This window comes from Salvelinus fontinalis, chromosome 16 (assembly GCF_029448725.1).
Source record: "Salvelinus fontinalis isolate EN_2023a chromosome 16, ASM2944872v1, whole genome shotgun sequence".
Classification (NCBI taxonomy): Eukaryota; Metazoa; Chordata; class Actinopteri; order Salmoniformes; family Salmonidae; genus Salvelinus; species Salvelinus fontinalis.
Genome location: NC_074680.1, coordinates 42,776,032 through 42,793,130, shown reverse-complemented (window position 1 = coordinate 42,793,130; position 17,099 = coordinate 42,776,032). Strand labels below are relative to the sequence as shown.

At 45.4% G+C, this 17,099-nt stretch overlaps 1 protein-coding gene across 1 annotated transcript in view; it reads left to right on the top strand.

Annotated features, from left to right (window-relative positions):
* The window catches only part of LOC129813206 (neurexin-3a-like), a 789,442-nt gene that overhangs the window by 214,582 nt on the left and 557,761 nt on the right, over positions 1–17,099 (top strand). Inside the window, exons 8-10 of the mRNA XM_055865477.1 lie at positions 2,803–3,096; positions 3,484–3,631; positions 10,807–11,190. Of these exons, the coding sequence (XP_055721452.1) occupies positions 2,803–3,096; positions 3,484–3,631; positions 10,807–11,190 (826 nt within the window). The remainder of the gene's footprint in view (positions 1–2,802; positions 3,097–3,483; positions 3,632–10,806; positions 11,191–17,099) is intronic.

The window sequence follows — 17,099 nt, the reverse complement described above, 5'->3', positions numbered from 1 at the left end:
CTAGTAAGTAAGAAATCATAGTAAAGTCTACACTTGTTGTATTCAGCGCATGTGACAAATTAAGTTTGATTTGATTTCACACACACACACACACACACACACACACACACACACAGAGAGAGAGATAATGATGGCGCCGAAGAACATGGCTGACACACACATAGACACACACCCACACACATACTGTAGACACACACACACACAAACACAAACACAAACACGCACATAGGCACACACACATAGACACATAGACACACACACACACAAACATATACACACACACACATATATAAACACACACGGACATAGACACACACACACACAGCGTTTAGGGCCCTCAGGCATCTGAGGGATGAGTTGATTTACTGTCAAATGTGCCAGATTATCAATAATCTCACACAGACCCCAATCTACTCACAGACAGCTGTGTACTTACTCATACACCCAGAGAGACAGAGGTTGTGTGTGTGTGTGTGCATTTTTCATGCTTGTGTGTTTGTGTGTGTGTGTGTGTGTGTGTGTGTGTGTGTGTGTGTGTGTGTGTGTGTGTGTGTGCACGGGTGGGTGCACGGGTGGGTGTGAATGCATGCTCGTGCTCTGCTCGTAATAAAGAAAAGAGAGAGGGGCTTCTGTTCTGCCCAGAGAATTAGCGAAAAATACTTAAATTTCCCACTTGAGCAGATTTCAATTTACACACACATTCCCCTTATGTCTGGCTGTCCTGTGGGTTATTGACAGCATCAAGACTGCTGTGAGAAAATATTAGCCACTTAGTGGGACTTTGTTTTGCACTGCTAAGGACACTTACTCACTCACAGAATGGAGTGGTTGGCTGTAGTGAACTGTCACTGTTGTCACTGGTGGGTGTAAAACTGTCTGATGATGTATCGGATGCCCAAATAGGTTCACTGTTGTCACTGGTGGGTGTAAAACTGTCTGATGATGTATCGGATGCCCAAATAGGGTCACTGTTGTCACTGGTGGGTGTAAAACTGTGTGATGATGTATCGGATGCCCAAATAGGGTCACTGTTGTCACTGGTGGGTGTAAAACTGTGTGATGATGTATCGGATGCCCAAATAGGGTCACTGTTGTCACTGGTGGGTGTAAAACTGTGTGATGATGTATCGGATGCCCAAATAGGGTCACTGTTGTCACTGGTGGGTGTAAAACTGTGTGATGATGTATCGGATGCCCAAATAGGGTCACTGTTGTCACTGGTGGGTGTAAAACTGTGTGATGATGTATCGGATGCCCAAATAGTTTTTTGTTTTTTTGTTTATGAAGACACTCTAAGATGTGCTCAATATTTCTTAAGGTTGTGTGGTGCCTGGACACATTGTGTGTGTGTGTGTGTGTGTGTGTGTGTGTGTGTGTGTGTGTGTGTGTGTGTTTGTGTATTAATTTGTGTGTTTGTGTATGCGTGTGTGTGTGTTTGTGTATGCAGTTGTGTGTGTGTCCGTGTGTGTGTGTGTGTTTGTGTGTGGCAGACAGGTCTAGGGCCATAGCATTACATAAGACTCTCAAAGCAACCAAAGGCAGCTACTCTGTCCCTATAACCTTTAAAACAAAGAGCTGGGCCACCATAACTGTGTGTGATGAGTGCACTCCTGCGTATCTGTGTGGGTGTGTGTATGCGCACGTTCCTGTGTGTGTGTGTGTGTGTGTGTAAGTGCTCGCTCCTGTTTGTGTGTCTACCATCCTTTTGTGGAGCCATTAGCATCGTTATCAGTGAGAGCAGACCCAGATGCGTTTGTCAGCCCACTGAGAGTCAATTACCTCAGTCAGAGACGGCCATTGTTTCTCTGTGCGCCCTGGTCTATTGGTATTTAATACAGATATATTAATTCAGCCGACTGACTGATCCACATGAACTTTACCTGCCGCTTCATGGAGAGACTACAAAAATCAGGAATCACAAACGTTATCTATGAGTGTTTTATTATGTATTTGTTTCTGATATTGATACTTAGGCCTAGATTCAATGTGATCGCCCCTTTTAGGCTATGCACAATTTAAAGGCAATGATATGGTCGCTGAGATCGAATTCAAAGTAAATGCTGCAGGGGTCCTCCCGATTGGCGCAGCAGTCTAAGGCTGCATCGTTCGTTCCCAGGCTGTGTCACAACTGGCCATGACCGCGAGTCCCTAGGGCGGCACACAATTGTCCCAGTGTCTTCCGGGTTAGGGGAGGGTTTGGCTGGGGGGCTTTACTTGGCTCATCATCCTATAGCGACTCATTGTGGCGGGCCTGGTGCCTGCAGGCAGACTTCGGTTATCAGTTGAACTGTGTTTCCTCCGAGACGCTGGTGCGGCTGGCTTCCGGGTTAAGCAGGTGAATGTTAAGGAGGTTTGGCGGGTCATGTTACAGAGGACGCATGCCTCGACCTTCGCTTCTCCCGAGCGATGACACAAGATCGTAATTGGATCGCAATTGGACATCATAAAATTGGGGAGAAAAATGATATTAAAATACCAAAAAATACATCGAAATAATCGCTGCAGTTGTCGGCTCATTTGGAAATGACCTTTAAGTGTAAATCGCGCTATAACACAGATGTTCCGCCGTTCTAATTGAATCTAGCCTTTACTCCATCACCAACCTTGTGAAAAAGTGGAACATCTTCACACTGGCTAATATGTTTGATATGACAACAAATGCAAAGTTGTTTGTTAACTTCTGCGAAATAGACATTACCAACAAAAATCATTGTCGTTATCCTGAATTGAGTCTAACTTGACCATAACCTAAACAAATGACCATAAATGATATTTTTCCCACACACCAATCTCTCCGTCCAGGTGGTCTACAAGAACAACGACATCTGTCTGGAGCTCTCCCGTCTGGCGCATATCGTGGACCCCAAGATGAAGATCCAGGGGGATGTGATGTTTAAGTGTGAGAACGTGGCCACCATGGACCCTATCTCCTTCGAGACCCCCGAGGCCTACATCAGCCTGCCCAAGTGGAACACCAAGAGAATGGGTTCCTTGTCCTTTGACTTCAGGACCTCGGAACCCAACGGACTCATCCTCTTCACCCACGGCAAGCCTCAGGAGCGCAAGGAGGCCCAACGCAGCCAGAAGAACAACAAGGTAAGACAATGAACGATTAATAAATCAAACCACACATACATATATTAACCCCAGCCTGTGTGTAAAGCTGTGTTTAAACCTGTCAAATCTGTCACTAGTGTAAGGAGCAGGGTTGGGGTCAATTCCATTTCAATTTTAGACATTTCAGAAAGTTTATGTAATTCCAACTCCAATTTTCCTCAATGCTTTCCAATTAGGACAATATGGAATTAGAGTTGGAATTCTGTTTACTTTCTGAATTGATTGGAATTGAAATGAAACCCTGTTGAGAAGAAACAAAAAGGCAGTGTTCAAGGTGTTATTGGGCTTTTAGATCCTGTTTTGTAAAGACATCTCAGGGGCTGTTGTACCCCAATGATGAACCAACACCTTGACCATCCCCCCCAGGTGGACTTCTTTGCGGTAGAACTGCTGGATGGCAGTCTGTACCTGCTGTTGGACATGGGTTCAGGGACCATCAAGGTCAAAGCCACCCAGAACAAGGTCAACGATGGAGCCTGGTACCACGTAGACATACAGAGGGACGGACGCTCAGGTGAGTCTGTACCTGCTGTTGGACATGTGCTCAGGGACCATCAAGGTCAAAGCCACCCAGAACAAGGTCAAAGATGGAGCCTGGTACCACGTAGACATACAGAGGGACGGACGCTCAGGTGAGTCTTCTCAACAAGATCTCATCATTTCCATTCAAAATTATAGATGAACGTATTGTGGATGAAGGTTTATTTTTAACATATTAATTCTGCGTTGTTACACGGTTAATTCCACGTGGGGTACAACGTTAAAACAAAAACAATTCAAAGATTAACAATTTAGGCATACATTCTGAGTGTTTAAGGTTAGGGCTATGTTTAAGGTTAGGGCTATGGAAGAAGGCTTAAAACAAAATAATCAAAAATGATGCGATATTACCATTACCTAGTATTCTCGTGGCTTCCTAGAGCATTGTGAACTGCCGAAGCGCAGTGGTGTGAGCATCGCGTTTCGGCTCCGAGCATCACGAGTTTGCACTGGGCAATCTTTTTTTAATTCGGTAAATTGTATTATTATTTAAAAATCTTTCGCAGAGGAAGGCATACAGTGCCGTAGGAAAGTATTCAGACACCTTGACTTTTACGTTACAGCCTTATTCTAAAATTGATTCATATTTTTTCCCCTCATCAATCTACACACAATACCCCATAATGACAATTTTTTTTACAAAGGAATTAAAAAGAAAAACCTGAAATACATTATGTATATACGTATTTAGACCATTTGCTATGAGACATTGAAATGTAGCTCAGATGCATCCTGTTTCCATTGATGATCCTTGAGATGTTTCTACAACTTGATTGGAGTCCGTCTGTGGTAAATTCAATTGATTCGACATGATTTGGAAAGGCACACACCTGTCTATATAAGGTCCCACGTAGAGCTCAGAGAGAGGATTGTGTCGAGGTACAGATCTGGGGAAGGGTACCAAACAATGTCTGCAGCATTGAAGGTCCGCAAGAACACAACGGCCTCCATCATTCTTAAATGGAAGAAGTTTGGAACCATCAAGACGCCGGACGCCCGGCCAAATTGAGTCATCGGGGGAGAAGGGCCTTGGTCAGCGAGGTGGGCAAGAACCCGATAGTCACTCTGACAGAGCTCCAGAGTTCCTCTGTGGAGATGGGAGAACCTTCCAGAAGGACAACCATCTCTGCAGCACTCCACCAAGCAGGCCTTTATGGTAGAGTGGCCAGACGGAAGCCACTCCTCAGTAAAGAGAAGACAGGCCGTTTGGAGTTTGCCAAGAGGCACTTAAAGGAATCTGACCATGAGAAACAAGATTCTCTGGTCTGATGTTACCAAAATGTTACTCTTTGGGCTGAATGCCAAGTGTCACGTCTGGAGGAAACCTGGCACCATCCATACAGTGAAGCATGGTGTTGGCAGCATCATGTTGTGAGGATGTTTTTCAGCGGCAGGGACTGGGAGACTAGTCAGGATGGAGGGAAAGATGAACGGAGCAAAGTACAGAGAGATCCTTGATGAAAACCTACTCCAGAGCGCTCAGGGCCTCCGATTGGTGCGAAGGTTGACCTTCCAACAGGACAACAACCCTGAGTACACAGCCAAGACAACGCAGGAGTGGCTTTGGGACTAGTATATTAATGTCCTTGAGTGGCCCAGCCAGAGCCCAGACTTGAACCCGATTGAACATCTCTGAGAGACCTGAAATGTCTGTGCAGCGATGCTCCCCATCCAAGAGAGAGCTTGAGAGGATCTGCAGAGAGTGGGAGAAACTCCCCAAATACAGGTGTGCCAAGCTTGTAGCTATTTTTGCTTTGTTATTATGCAGGTATTGTGTGTATGTTGATGAAGAAAAAGGGTTTTGAATAAGGCTTTAACATAACAAAATGTGGGAAAAGTCAAGGGGTCTGAATACTTTCTGAATGCACTGTATATTGACATTTCTAGGACCTTTCTTACCTCTTACCTAATACCTTTTTTCTGCCCTGCTTAACTCTTTCATAATAGCCTGTCCCTGCCCTGCTTAACTCTTTCATAATACCCTGTTTCTGCCCTGCTTAACTCTTTCATAATACCCTGTTGCTGCCCCTCCTTACCTCATTATAATACCCTGTTGCTGCCCCCTCCTTACCTCTTATATAATACCCTGTTGCTGCCCCTCCTTACCTCTTATATAATACCCTGTTTCTGCCCTGCTTAACTCTTTCATAATACCCTGTTGCTGCCCCTCCTTACCTCTTATATAATACCCTGTTGCTGCCCCCTCCTTACATCTTATATAATACCCTGTTGCTGCCCCCTCCTTACCTCTTATATAATACCCTGTTGCTGCCCCTCCTTACCTCTTATATAATACCCTGTTGCTGCCCCCTCCTTACCTCTTATATAATACCATGTTGCTGCCCCCTCCTTACCTCTTATATAATACCCTGTTGCTGCCCCCTCCTTACCTCTTATATAATACACTGTTGCTGCCCCTCCTTACCTCTATTGTAATACCCTGTTGCTGCCCCCTCCTTACCTCTTATATAATACCCTGTTGCTGCCCCCTCCTTACCTCTTATATAATACACTGTTGCTGCCCCTCCTTACCTCTATTGTAATACCCTGTTGCTGCCCCATCTTCACCTCTTATATAATACCCTGTTTCTGCACCTACTTAACTCTTACCTAATACCCTGTTTCTGCCCCTTCTTAACTCTTAACTACAACCCTGTTGCTGCCCCTCCTTACTTCTTTCATAATACCCTGTTGCTGCCACCTCCTTACCTATTATCATGTTGCTTCCCATCCTTACCTCTTACCTATTATCCTGTTGCTTCCCCTCCTTACCTCTTATATAATAGACTGTTGCTGCCCCTCCTTACCTCTTATATGATACCCTGTTGCTGCCCCCTTCTAACCTAATAGACTGTTGCTTCCCCTCCTTACCTCTTATATAATACCCTGTTGTTGCTGCCCCCTCCTTACCTAATACCCTGTTGCTGCCCCTCCTTATCTAATACCCCGTTGTTGCTGCCCCCTCTTTACCTAATACCCTGTTGCTGACCCCTCCTTATATAATACCCTGTTGTTGCTACCCCCTCCTTACCTAATACCCTGTTGCTGCCCCTCCTTATATAATACCCTGTTGTTGCTGCCCCCTCCTTATCTAATACCCAGTTTCTGACCCCACCTTATCTAATACCCTGTTGCTGACCCCTCCTTACCTAATACCCTGTTGCTGCCCCCTCCTTACCTAATACCCTGTTGCTGCCCCTCCTTATCTAATACCCTGTTTCTGAAACCTCCTTATCTAATACCCTGTTGCTGCCCCTCCTTACCTAATACCCTGTTGCTGCCCCTCCTTATCTAATACCCTGTTGCTGCCCCTCCTTATCTAATGCCCTGTTGCTGCCCCCTCTTTATCTAATACCCTGTTGCTGCCCCCTCCTTTTATAATCTCCTGTTTCTGACCCCTCCTTATATAATGCCCTGTCTCTGACCCCTCCTTACCTAATACCCTGTTGCTGCCCCCTCCTTATCAAATACCCTGTTGCTGCCCCCTCCTTATCTAATACCCTGTTGCTGCCCCCTCCTTATCTAATACCCTGTTGCTGCCCACTCCTTATCTAATACCCTGTTGCTGCCAACTCCTTACCTAATACCCTGTTGCTGCCCCCTCCTTACCTAATACCCTGTTGCTGCCCCCTCCTTATCTAATACCCTGTTGCTGCCCCCTCCTTATCTAATACCCTGTTGCTGCCCCCTCCTTATCTAATACCCTGTTGCTGCCCCCTCTTTACCTAATATCCTGTTTCTGACCCCTCCTTGCCTAATACCCTGTTGCTGACCCCTCCTTGCCTAATACCCTGTTGCTGCCCTCTCCTTGCCTAACTCTGAATTTATAAGATTAGGGTTCAGTTTATGCATTTTCTCCAAGTTATTAATGTTAGGCATTAACTCTGAATATTTTAGATAAGGGTTGGTCCGAATGATTGAGGTAAGGATTAAGGTTTGGGATAGGCTAAAAACAAAACATATTAAAAACAACTCTATTGTGGAATTACATACAATCTTTTGAATCGGAGGTAGATGCTTACGCCCATCCACAACGCAGGTTGCTGGATCGAATCCCCGAGCTGACAAGGTAAAAATCTGTCCATCTGCCCCCTGAGCAAGGCAGTTAACCCACTGTTCCCTGGGTGCCGAAGAAGTGGATGTCGATTAAGTCAGCCCCCCTCACCTCTCCGATTCAGAGGGGTTGGGTTAAATGCAGGAGACACATTTCAGTTGAGGTATTCAGTTGTACAACTGACTAGGTATACCCCGATCCTTTTTCCCTTTCCCTAGCAAACCCGAAATCTACTTGAAGGTATCAGCGCTCAATGTTGCCCCTAGTGGTTTCCATATCATCTCCTGACGTCCTCAGACATAGATGAACGTTGAAAACTGTTTTGTATCACGGTTGACCTCGCTAGTATACTTGCTTCTGTGTTCTTCTATGTGTACCCCTGCCCATGTTTGTGTGGCGGGAGTTGTAGATCAAATTCAGTAATGTGTGCTGCAATGACCGTCACCTATGCAGCCCTAACATTGTAGGCTGTCCGTCTGAAATCTCTAATGTCCTCTGAGACACCCGTTGGACCACCACTGGGCACAGAGTGATACACTGCTCTACACTGCAATCGATCCAACAGCTCACACACACATAACTCAAGATCAAGAGTAAGAGATAGATGGGCTTGAAGATGGAGAGAAAGGGAGGAGATTGGGGGGAGAGTGAGAATAGGGAGTGATTGAGAGATGGGGAGAGGGGAGTGTGAGAGAGGAGGGGCAGCAGCAACAAGGTGTTTGATAAGGAGGAGCAGCATCAACAAGGTATTACGTAAGGAGGAGCAGCAACGACAGGGTATTAGATAAGGAGGAGCAGCATCAACAAGGTATTACGTAAGGAGGAGCAGCATCAACAGGGTATTAGATAAGGAGGAGCAGCATCAACAAGGTATTATGTAAGGAGGAGCAGCATCTACAAGGTATTACGTAAGGAGGAGCAGCATCAACAAGGTATTACGTAAGGAGGAGCAGCATCAACAGGGTATTAGAAAAGGAGGAGCAGCATCAACAAGGTATTACGTAAGGAGGAGCAGCATCTACAAGGTATTACGTAAGGAGGAGCAGCATCAACAGGGTATTAGATAAGGAGGAGCAGCATCAACAATGTATTAGATAAGGAGGAGCAGCATCAACAATGTATTACGTAAGGAGGAGCAGCATCAACAGGGTATTACGTAAGGAGGAGCAGCATCAACAGGGTATTACGTAAGGAGGAGCAGCATCTACAAGGTATTACGTAAGGAGGAGCAGCATCTACAAGGTATTACGTAAGGAGGAGCAGCATCTACAAGGTATTACGTAAGGAGGAGCAGCATCAACAGGGTATTACGTAAGGAGGAGCAGCATCAACAAGGTGTTTGATAAGGAGGAGCAGCATCAACAAGGTATTACGTAAGGAGGAGCAGCATCAACAGGGTATTAGATAAGGAGGAGCAGCATCAACAAGGTATTACGTAAGGAGGAGCAGCATCAACAAGGTATTACGTAAGGAGGAGCAGCATCAACAAGGTGTTTGATAAGGAGAAGCAGCATCAACAATGTATTACGTAAGGAGGAGCAGCATCTACAAGGTATTACGTAAGGAGGAGCAGCATCAACAGGGTATTACGTAAGGAGGAGCAGCATCTACAGGGTATTAGATAAGGAGGAGCAGCATCTACAAGGTATTAAATAAGGAGGAGCAGCATCAACAGGGTATTAGATGAGGAGGAGCAGCATCAACAGGGTATTACGTAAGGAGGAGCAGCATCAACAATGTATTACGTAAGGAGGGGCAGCATCAACAAGGTATTACATAAGGAGGAGCAGCATCAACAAGGTATTACGTAAGGAGGAGCAGCATCAACAAGGTATTACGTAAGGAGGAAGAGCATCAACAAGGTATTACGTAAGGAGGAGCAGCATCAACAAGGTATTACGTAAGGAGGAGCAGCATCAACAAGGTATTACGTAAGGAGGAACAGCAACAACGGGGTATTAGATAAGGAGGAGCAGTATGTACAAGGTATTACGTAAGGCAACAGACAAACAGAAAACACATGTACATTATAAATACACAGGGGATAATGGGGAAGGTTGGTGACACCTGGAGGGGGTGGAGACAAGCACAAAGACAGGTGAAACAGGATCACATGAGAATTAGAGAATTCCCAGTCCGACTCATCAGTGTACTCGTACCTACTAATGAGTCTGGTCTCTGTAAGCACCACAAATACAGACAACAGCTGGAGCTCAGCCTACTTGAACGTTCCCTAGGCAATAATCTAGCGCTGCCCAGTTGCATAGGCTTCAGTGTATGCAACTCATCCATCAGACGATGATTCTCGAGGAAACTCGGGTGGCTTTGGATCTTCTCAGAAATGCAGCCTTCGGGGACTTCCGAATTCCTTCGGAGGTGAGCAAGCAGCAGCGGATGAACGAGTGTGACCGAGATCTGACCTCTTCTCACGCCTGCATTCCCATACACGCCCATAAATCCTAATGGTAAGGGCAATGAGGGAATCAAGGTCCCACGGTAACTTCCGAGATGCTAGCTCATCTTTTATCTCCTCTGATTGTCCGAGAAAGAATATATCGAACAGGGCCTCCGGATTCCAGGCACTCTCGGCATCCAATGTGCGAAAATCTACCTCGTAGTCTGCCACACTACGGGAATTCTGATGTAATTCAAGTAGTTTTCAGACCTCCTCTCTCCCAGATACCGGAGATCGGAACACCTTCCACACCTCTGCCATTAAATCTCCCAGATGACTACAAATGACAAATTGTTGCTCCCAAACTGCCTTAGCCCTGTAGAGCTCCCTTCCCTACATTAGCATAATATTATACGCCATTTTCGACCGATCCGAAGGGAAAGAAGACGGCTGCAGATCAAAAATGAGGAAGGTGAGAAATACATCCCTGGCAGGTTCCAGGATCCCCAGAATATTGCTCCGGGGGAGGTAAGCGGGGTTCTCAGTGAGCCGGGGTAGGCTATACAAACCCACACTGGTAGTGGAGTTACTGAGCGACTGTGATACCCTCTCTATATTACAGTACAACCCTCTCTATATTGCAGTGCAACCCTCTCTATATTACAGTACAACCCTCTCTGTATTACTTTCCCCTCTCCAGGCACCATCTCAGTCAACAGCCGGCGCACTCCATTCATGGCCAGCGGAGAGAGTGAGATCCTGGACCTGGAGGGGGACATGTACCTAGGTGGTCTACCCTTAGACCGCTCCAACCTCATCCTGCCCACCGAGCTGTGGACCGCCATGCTCAACTATGGCTACGTTGGCTGCGTGCGCGACCTCTTCATCGACGGGCGCAGCAAGGACATCCGACAGATCGCTGAGGCCCAGAACGGCGCCGGCATCAAGCCGTCGTGCAACAAAGTGGTGGGGAAACAGTGTGAGAGCTACCCGTGTAAGAACAGAGGCGTCTGCAAGGAGGGATGGAACCGGTTTATCTGCGATTGTACTGGCACGGGGTACTGGTCACGTACCTGCGAGAGAGGTAAGTGGAAGCCTTTGTTTTGCATGCGTGCTTGTGTGTGTGTGTGTGTGTCACGTATACTGGTGTGAGGATTCATTTGTGGGCTGGTGTTGGGATGAACACATACGTGGTCTGGTGTGGAGATCAACACGTAGTCTGGTGTAGAGATTAACACGTAGGCCAGTGTGGGGATCAACACGTAGTCTGGTGTGGAGATTAACACGTAGGCTGGTGTTGGGATTAACACATAGGCCGGTGTGGGGATTAACACGTAAACTGGTGTGGAGATTAACACGTATGCTGGTGTACAGATTAACACGTAGACTGGTGTTGGGATTAACACGTAGGCCGGTGTGGAGATTAACACGTAGGCTGGTGTTGGGATGAACATGAAGGCTGGTGTTGGGATTAACACATAGGCCGGTGTGGGGATTAACACGTAAACTGGTGTGGAGATTAACACGTAGGCTGGTGTTGGGATGAACACGAAGGCTGGTGTTGGGATTAACACATAGGCCGGTGTGGGTATTAACACGTAAACTGGTGTGGAGATTAACACGTAGGCTGGTGTTGGGATTAACACGTATGCCGGTGTGGGGATTAACACGTATGCGTGTGTACAGATTAACACGTAGGCCGGTGTGGAGATTAACACGTAGGCCGGTGAGGAGATTAACACGTAGGCCGGTGTGGGGATTAACACGTAGGCTGGTGTGGGGATTAACACGTAGGCTGGTGTGGGGATTAACACGTAGGCTGGTGTTGGGATAACACGTAGGCTGGTGTGGGGATTAACACGTAGGCCGGTGTGGAGATTAACACGTAGGCTGGTGTTGGGATTAACACGTAGGCTGGTGTAGAGATTAACACGTAGGCTGGTGTGGGGATTAACACGTAGGCTGGTGTTGGGATTAACACGTAGGCTGGTGTTGGGATTAACACATAGGCCGGTGTTGGGATTAACACAGAGGAGGATGCCTCTTGCATTGAACTGCAGTGACTTAGACTGCAGCGCCATTTAGGAGCCCAAAAATGGAATGGAAACACTTTAGGAACTAAATCTAGCTTGTGCTCTAAATCCCAGTGTTTCCCCTTTAAGGCTCTAGGGGAAGTTGTGGTAAAGACTGTATTGTTGATGCTGTTGAAAAATTAATGTGGTTTCTGCCGTTTTTCTGGGAACCTTACTCTGCCCAAGGCAACCCAGCGTTACAGTTTAATGACCAGAATATCTCTCTCTCTGTCACTCTCAACTATATCAACTGCTATAGTTATTTGCTGTGTCAAATCTTCGTTAAAGTTGAATTGCCAGAATAGAAATTGTATGCTCTCTCTCTCTCTCTCTCTCTCTCTCTCTCTCTCTCTCTCTCTCTCTCCCTCCCTCTCTCTCTCTCTCTCTCTCTCTCTCTCTCTCTCTCTCTCTCTCTCTCTCTCATTTATATATATATGAACTTCTGTAGTTATTTGCTGTGTCAAGTCTGTATGGCCTTTCACAGTTTCTCTCCCTATCATATGAATGGAAACACATACGTATCGATCCTGAGTCACTCCATTGCTCCCTCCTGTTCTCTCCCTCCTGTTCTCTCCCTCCTGTTCTCTCCCTCCCTTTACATTCTGTAAATCAGGCCATTATAACCCTGTGGTGCTATTCTTAGGGTCAACCCGACAGAGACTTGTGAGGGAAAACACTTATTGCAAACACCAGCGAAAGGGTTGGAATTACAACTGTGTGGCTATAACAATATCTATTATGGAATGTATTCATCTAATTACAGCTGCGTGGCCATTATGATGTTATTATGGAATGTATTCATCTAATTACAGCTGCGTAGCCATTATGATGTTATTATGGAATGTATTCATCTAATTACAGCTGCGTGGCCATTATGATGTCTATTATGGAATGTATTCATCTAATTACAGCTGCGTGGCCATTATGATGTCTATTATGGAATGTATTCATCTAATTACAGCTGCGTGGCCATTATGATGTTATTATGGAATGTATTATTAATTTACTATCTGTGGAACTGCCTCTTCACAAGGTCAGCTGGATATGACACCTCTGAGAACACAGGACCACTGGGACCCTTTAAATATGAGCTCGTATTGAACTATCAATACACCAGATCAGTGAAGTGATTTTAACATGAACTCTTACCGCATAATGATGACCAACAATGAGAAATGAGAGCTGTCTGGTGAATATGAACCCTTACCGCATAATGATTAGTCAGAGAGAGATAGTGATGTGTGTTATTACTCAGAGAGAGAGATAGTGATGTGTGTTATTACTCAGAGAGAGAGATAGTGATGTGTGTTATTACTCAGAGAGAGAGATAGTGATGTGTGTTATTACTCAGAGAGAGAGATAGTGATGTGTGTTATTACTCAGAGAGATAGTGATGTGTGTTATTACTCAGAGAGAGATAGTGATTTGTGTTATTACTCAGAGAGATAGTGATGTGTGTTATTACTCAGAGAGATAGTGATGTGTGTTATTACTCAGAGAGAGAGATAGTGATGTGTGTTATTACTCAGAGAGATAGTGATGTGTGTTATTACTCAGAGAGAGAGATAGTGATGTGTGTTATTACTCAGAGAGAGAGATAGTGATGTGTGTTATTACTCAGAGAGAGAGATAGTGATGTGTGTTATTACTCAGAGAGATAGTGATGTGTGTTATTACTCAGAGAGAGAGATAGTGATGCGTGTTATTACTCAGAGAGAGAGATAGTGATGTGTGTTATTACTCAGAGAGAGAGATAGTGATGTGTGTTATTACTCAGAGAGAGAGATAGTGATGTGTGTTATTACTCAGAGAGATAGTGATGTGTGTTATTACTCAGAGAGAGAGATAGTGATGCGTGTTATTACTCAGAGAGAGAGATAGTGATGTGTGTTATTACTCAGAGAGAGAGATAGTGATGTGTGTTTATAATCAGAGAGAGAGATAGTGATGTGTGTTATTACTCAGAGAGAGAGATAGTGATGTGTGTTTATAATCAGAGAGAGATAGTGATGCATGGAGAAGTCTCGAGACTAGAGAGAAAAGTATCTTATTTCAACAGTCTGTAAATTCTATGAGATTTTCAAATGGATTGATCAAAAGCATGTCTGAAAACAAAATGAAGGCATTTGACAAATTATTCCAGCCGCTTTTACCATATTAAATAAAAGCTTGGAGGTAACATCTCTATCCAGCTCCGTTCCTCTATTCTTCCCCAGTTTCAGTTCAACCTCATTTTGGATTTTGGAGGGAAATTTTGTGAAAGAGACATTTTGTGAAAGAGAGAGCGAGCGAAAGAGGGGGAAAGGGAGGAGGAGAGTGAGAGAGGAGGGAAAGAGAGAGAGGAAGAGAGATAGAGGGGAGGGAGAGCGAGAGGAAGAGAGATAGAGGGGAGGGAGAGCGAGAGAGAGAGGAAGTGAGAGAGGAGGGAAAGAGAGAGAGGAAGAGAGATAGAGGGGAGGGAGAGAGAAAGGAAGAGAGATAGAGGGGAGGGAGGGAGAGAGAGAGAGGAAGTGAGAGAGGAGGGAAAGAGAGAGAGGAAGAGAGATAGAGGGGAGGGAGAGAGAGAGGAAGAGAGATAGAGGGGAGGGAGGGAGAGAGAGAGGAGGGAAAGAGAGAGAGGAAGAGAGATAGAGGGGAGGGAGAGAGAGAGGAAGAGAGATAGAGGGGAGGGAGGGAGAGAGAGAGAGGAAGTGAGAGAGGAGGGAAAGAGAGAGAGAGGGAGAGAGACCGAGGGGAGGGAGAGAGAGAGAGAGAGGAAGTGAGAGAAATATATGAAGACAGAGATGGAGGTCAATTTGATATGAAAGCTAACTGTTCACCTCTAATCACTGTGTAAGGGATATTGGTCTAATGAAATTCTAACATAAAGGCCTGAGCCATGCAGAGAGGTCTGTATGTGTCTCTTTATTAACATAATATCATCTTTAGTCATATTTCAGAGCAGAAACAATATTTCAGCCTCTACTTCTTCTACCAATACAGGTCTTAATTGTAAAGGTTAACAATGCAATTGAACTACTTAAAAGTATACCTCAGGGAGTTTTCTTTAGCTTCTAGCTTCTATTTTTTGTGTGCACACACACCACACACACACACGCCACACACACCACACACACCACACACACCACACACATCCCACACACACACCACTGTCACGCCCTGTGATTTGGGGTGGGCATTCTATGTTTTAGTTTTCTATGATTTTGTATTTCTATGTTTTGGCCAGGTATGGTTCTCAATCAGGGACAGCTGTCTATCGTTGTCTTTGATTGGGAACCATACTTAGTTAGCCCTTTTCCCTCCGTTCAGCGTGGGACGTTAACTTTGTTTGTGGCACATAGCCCTTAAGCTTCACGGTTGTTTTGTATTTTTTATTGTTTTTGTCGGTGTCATTTCTAATAAAAAGGAATATGTATGCTCACCACGCTGCGCTTTGGTCCACTTCCTTCAACGGCCGTGACAACCACACACATACCCCATCCACTGTCCCTCCACTCCACCGGGCTTCTGTTGACGGCCGTGACAACCACACACATACCCCATCCACTGTCCCTCCAATCCACCGGGCTTCTGTTGACGGCCGTGACAACCACACACATACCCCATCCACTGTCCCTCCGCTCCACCGGGCTTCTGTTGACGGCCGTGACAACCACACACATACCCCATCCACTGTCCCTCCACTCCACCGGGCTTCTGTTGTCAGATGATTATCAGATTGGACAGGGGTTATGAAGTTCAAATAGTTAAATACAAAAGGGAAAATGTGTGTTTGTTTTTCACTGGTTGCCCATTTCTTGTGGCAACAGGTTCATAGATATTGCTATCGTGATGGCACACTGGTATTTCACCCAATAAATAAGGGAGTTTATCAAAATTTGATTTTTTTGTGGGTCTGTGTAATCTGAGGGAAATGTGTGTCTGTAATATGGTCATACTTTTGGCAGGAGGTTAGGAAGTGTAGCTCAGTTTCTACCTCCTTTTGTGGGCAGTGTGCACATAGTGTCAGGACCCGGTGTGAGAAACAGTCACTAATAGTCGACAGAACCCAGAAGATGAGGCAGACACAGCAGTACTAGAGACGGTGGTTTAATCAAGGTAAAAGATCTTCAGGCAAAAATATAAATCCACAACGTCAAAAGTAAAGCCAAGAGAAAAAACGGATATCCTCCAAAATACAAAGAAAATCCACAAAGTGTTAAGAAAAGAAGGGAAAAAACAAACCTCAAAAGACTAATAAAAAATAAACAAGAACAAAACCAGAGTACCTCTGGAAAATCCAACAAGAGAAATATATGTTCACAGCATGGCTGGGGCTGGGTGCTAACATACAAACACAGAGCAAAGAACTGAGGGACACTAATGGTTTAAATACCTACAAGAAAATGAGGCACAGGTGAAAACAATAACTAGAAGGGAAAAACAAATAAAGGTTCAAAAAGGCGCAATGGGGACATCTAGGGACCAAAACCTGAATAGTCCTGGCCAAAACCTGACACATAGCCTGTCTTCTCTTGACAGACATCTCCCTTCTTCTTTTTTCTTTCTCCTGTCTCTCTCCCCATCTCTCTCTCACCCGTCTATCTCTCTCTCTTCCCGTCTCTCTCTCCCCATCTCTCCCCGTCTCTCTCTCTCCCGTCCTTCTCTCTTTCACTCTCTCTTTTTCTCCTTCTTCCCCCTCTCTATCTCTCTCTCTGACTCTCTCTCTCTCTCTCTCTCTCTCTCTCTCTCTCTCTCTCTCTCTCTCTCTCTCTCTCTCTCTCTCTCTCTCTCTCTCTCTCTCTCTCTCTCTCTCTCCTAGTCTCTCTCTATCTCTCTCTCTGACTCGCTGTCTCTCTCTCTCTCTCTCTCTCTCTCTCTATCCTAGTCTGTCTCTATCTCTCTCTCCTATCTTTCTCTATTTCACTCTCTCTCTCTTTCT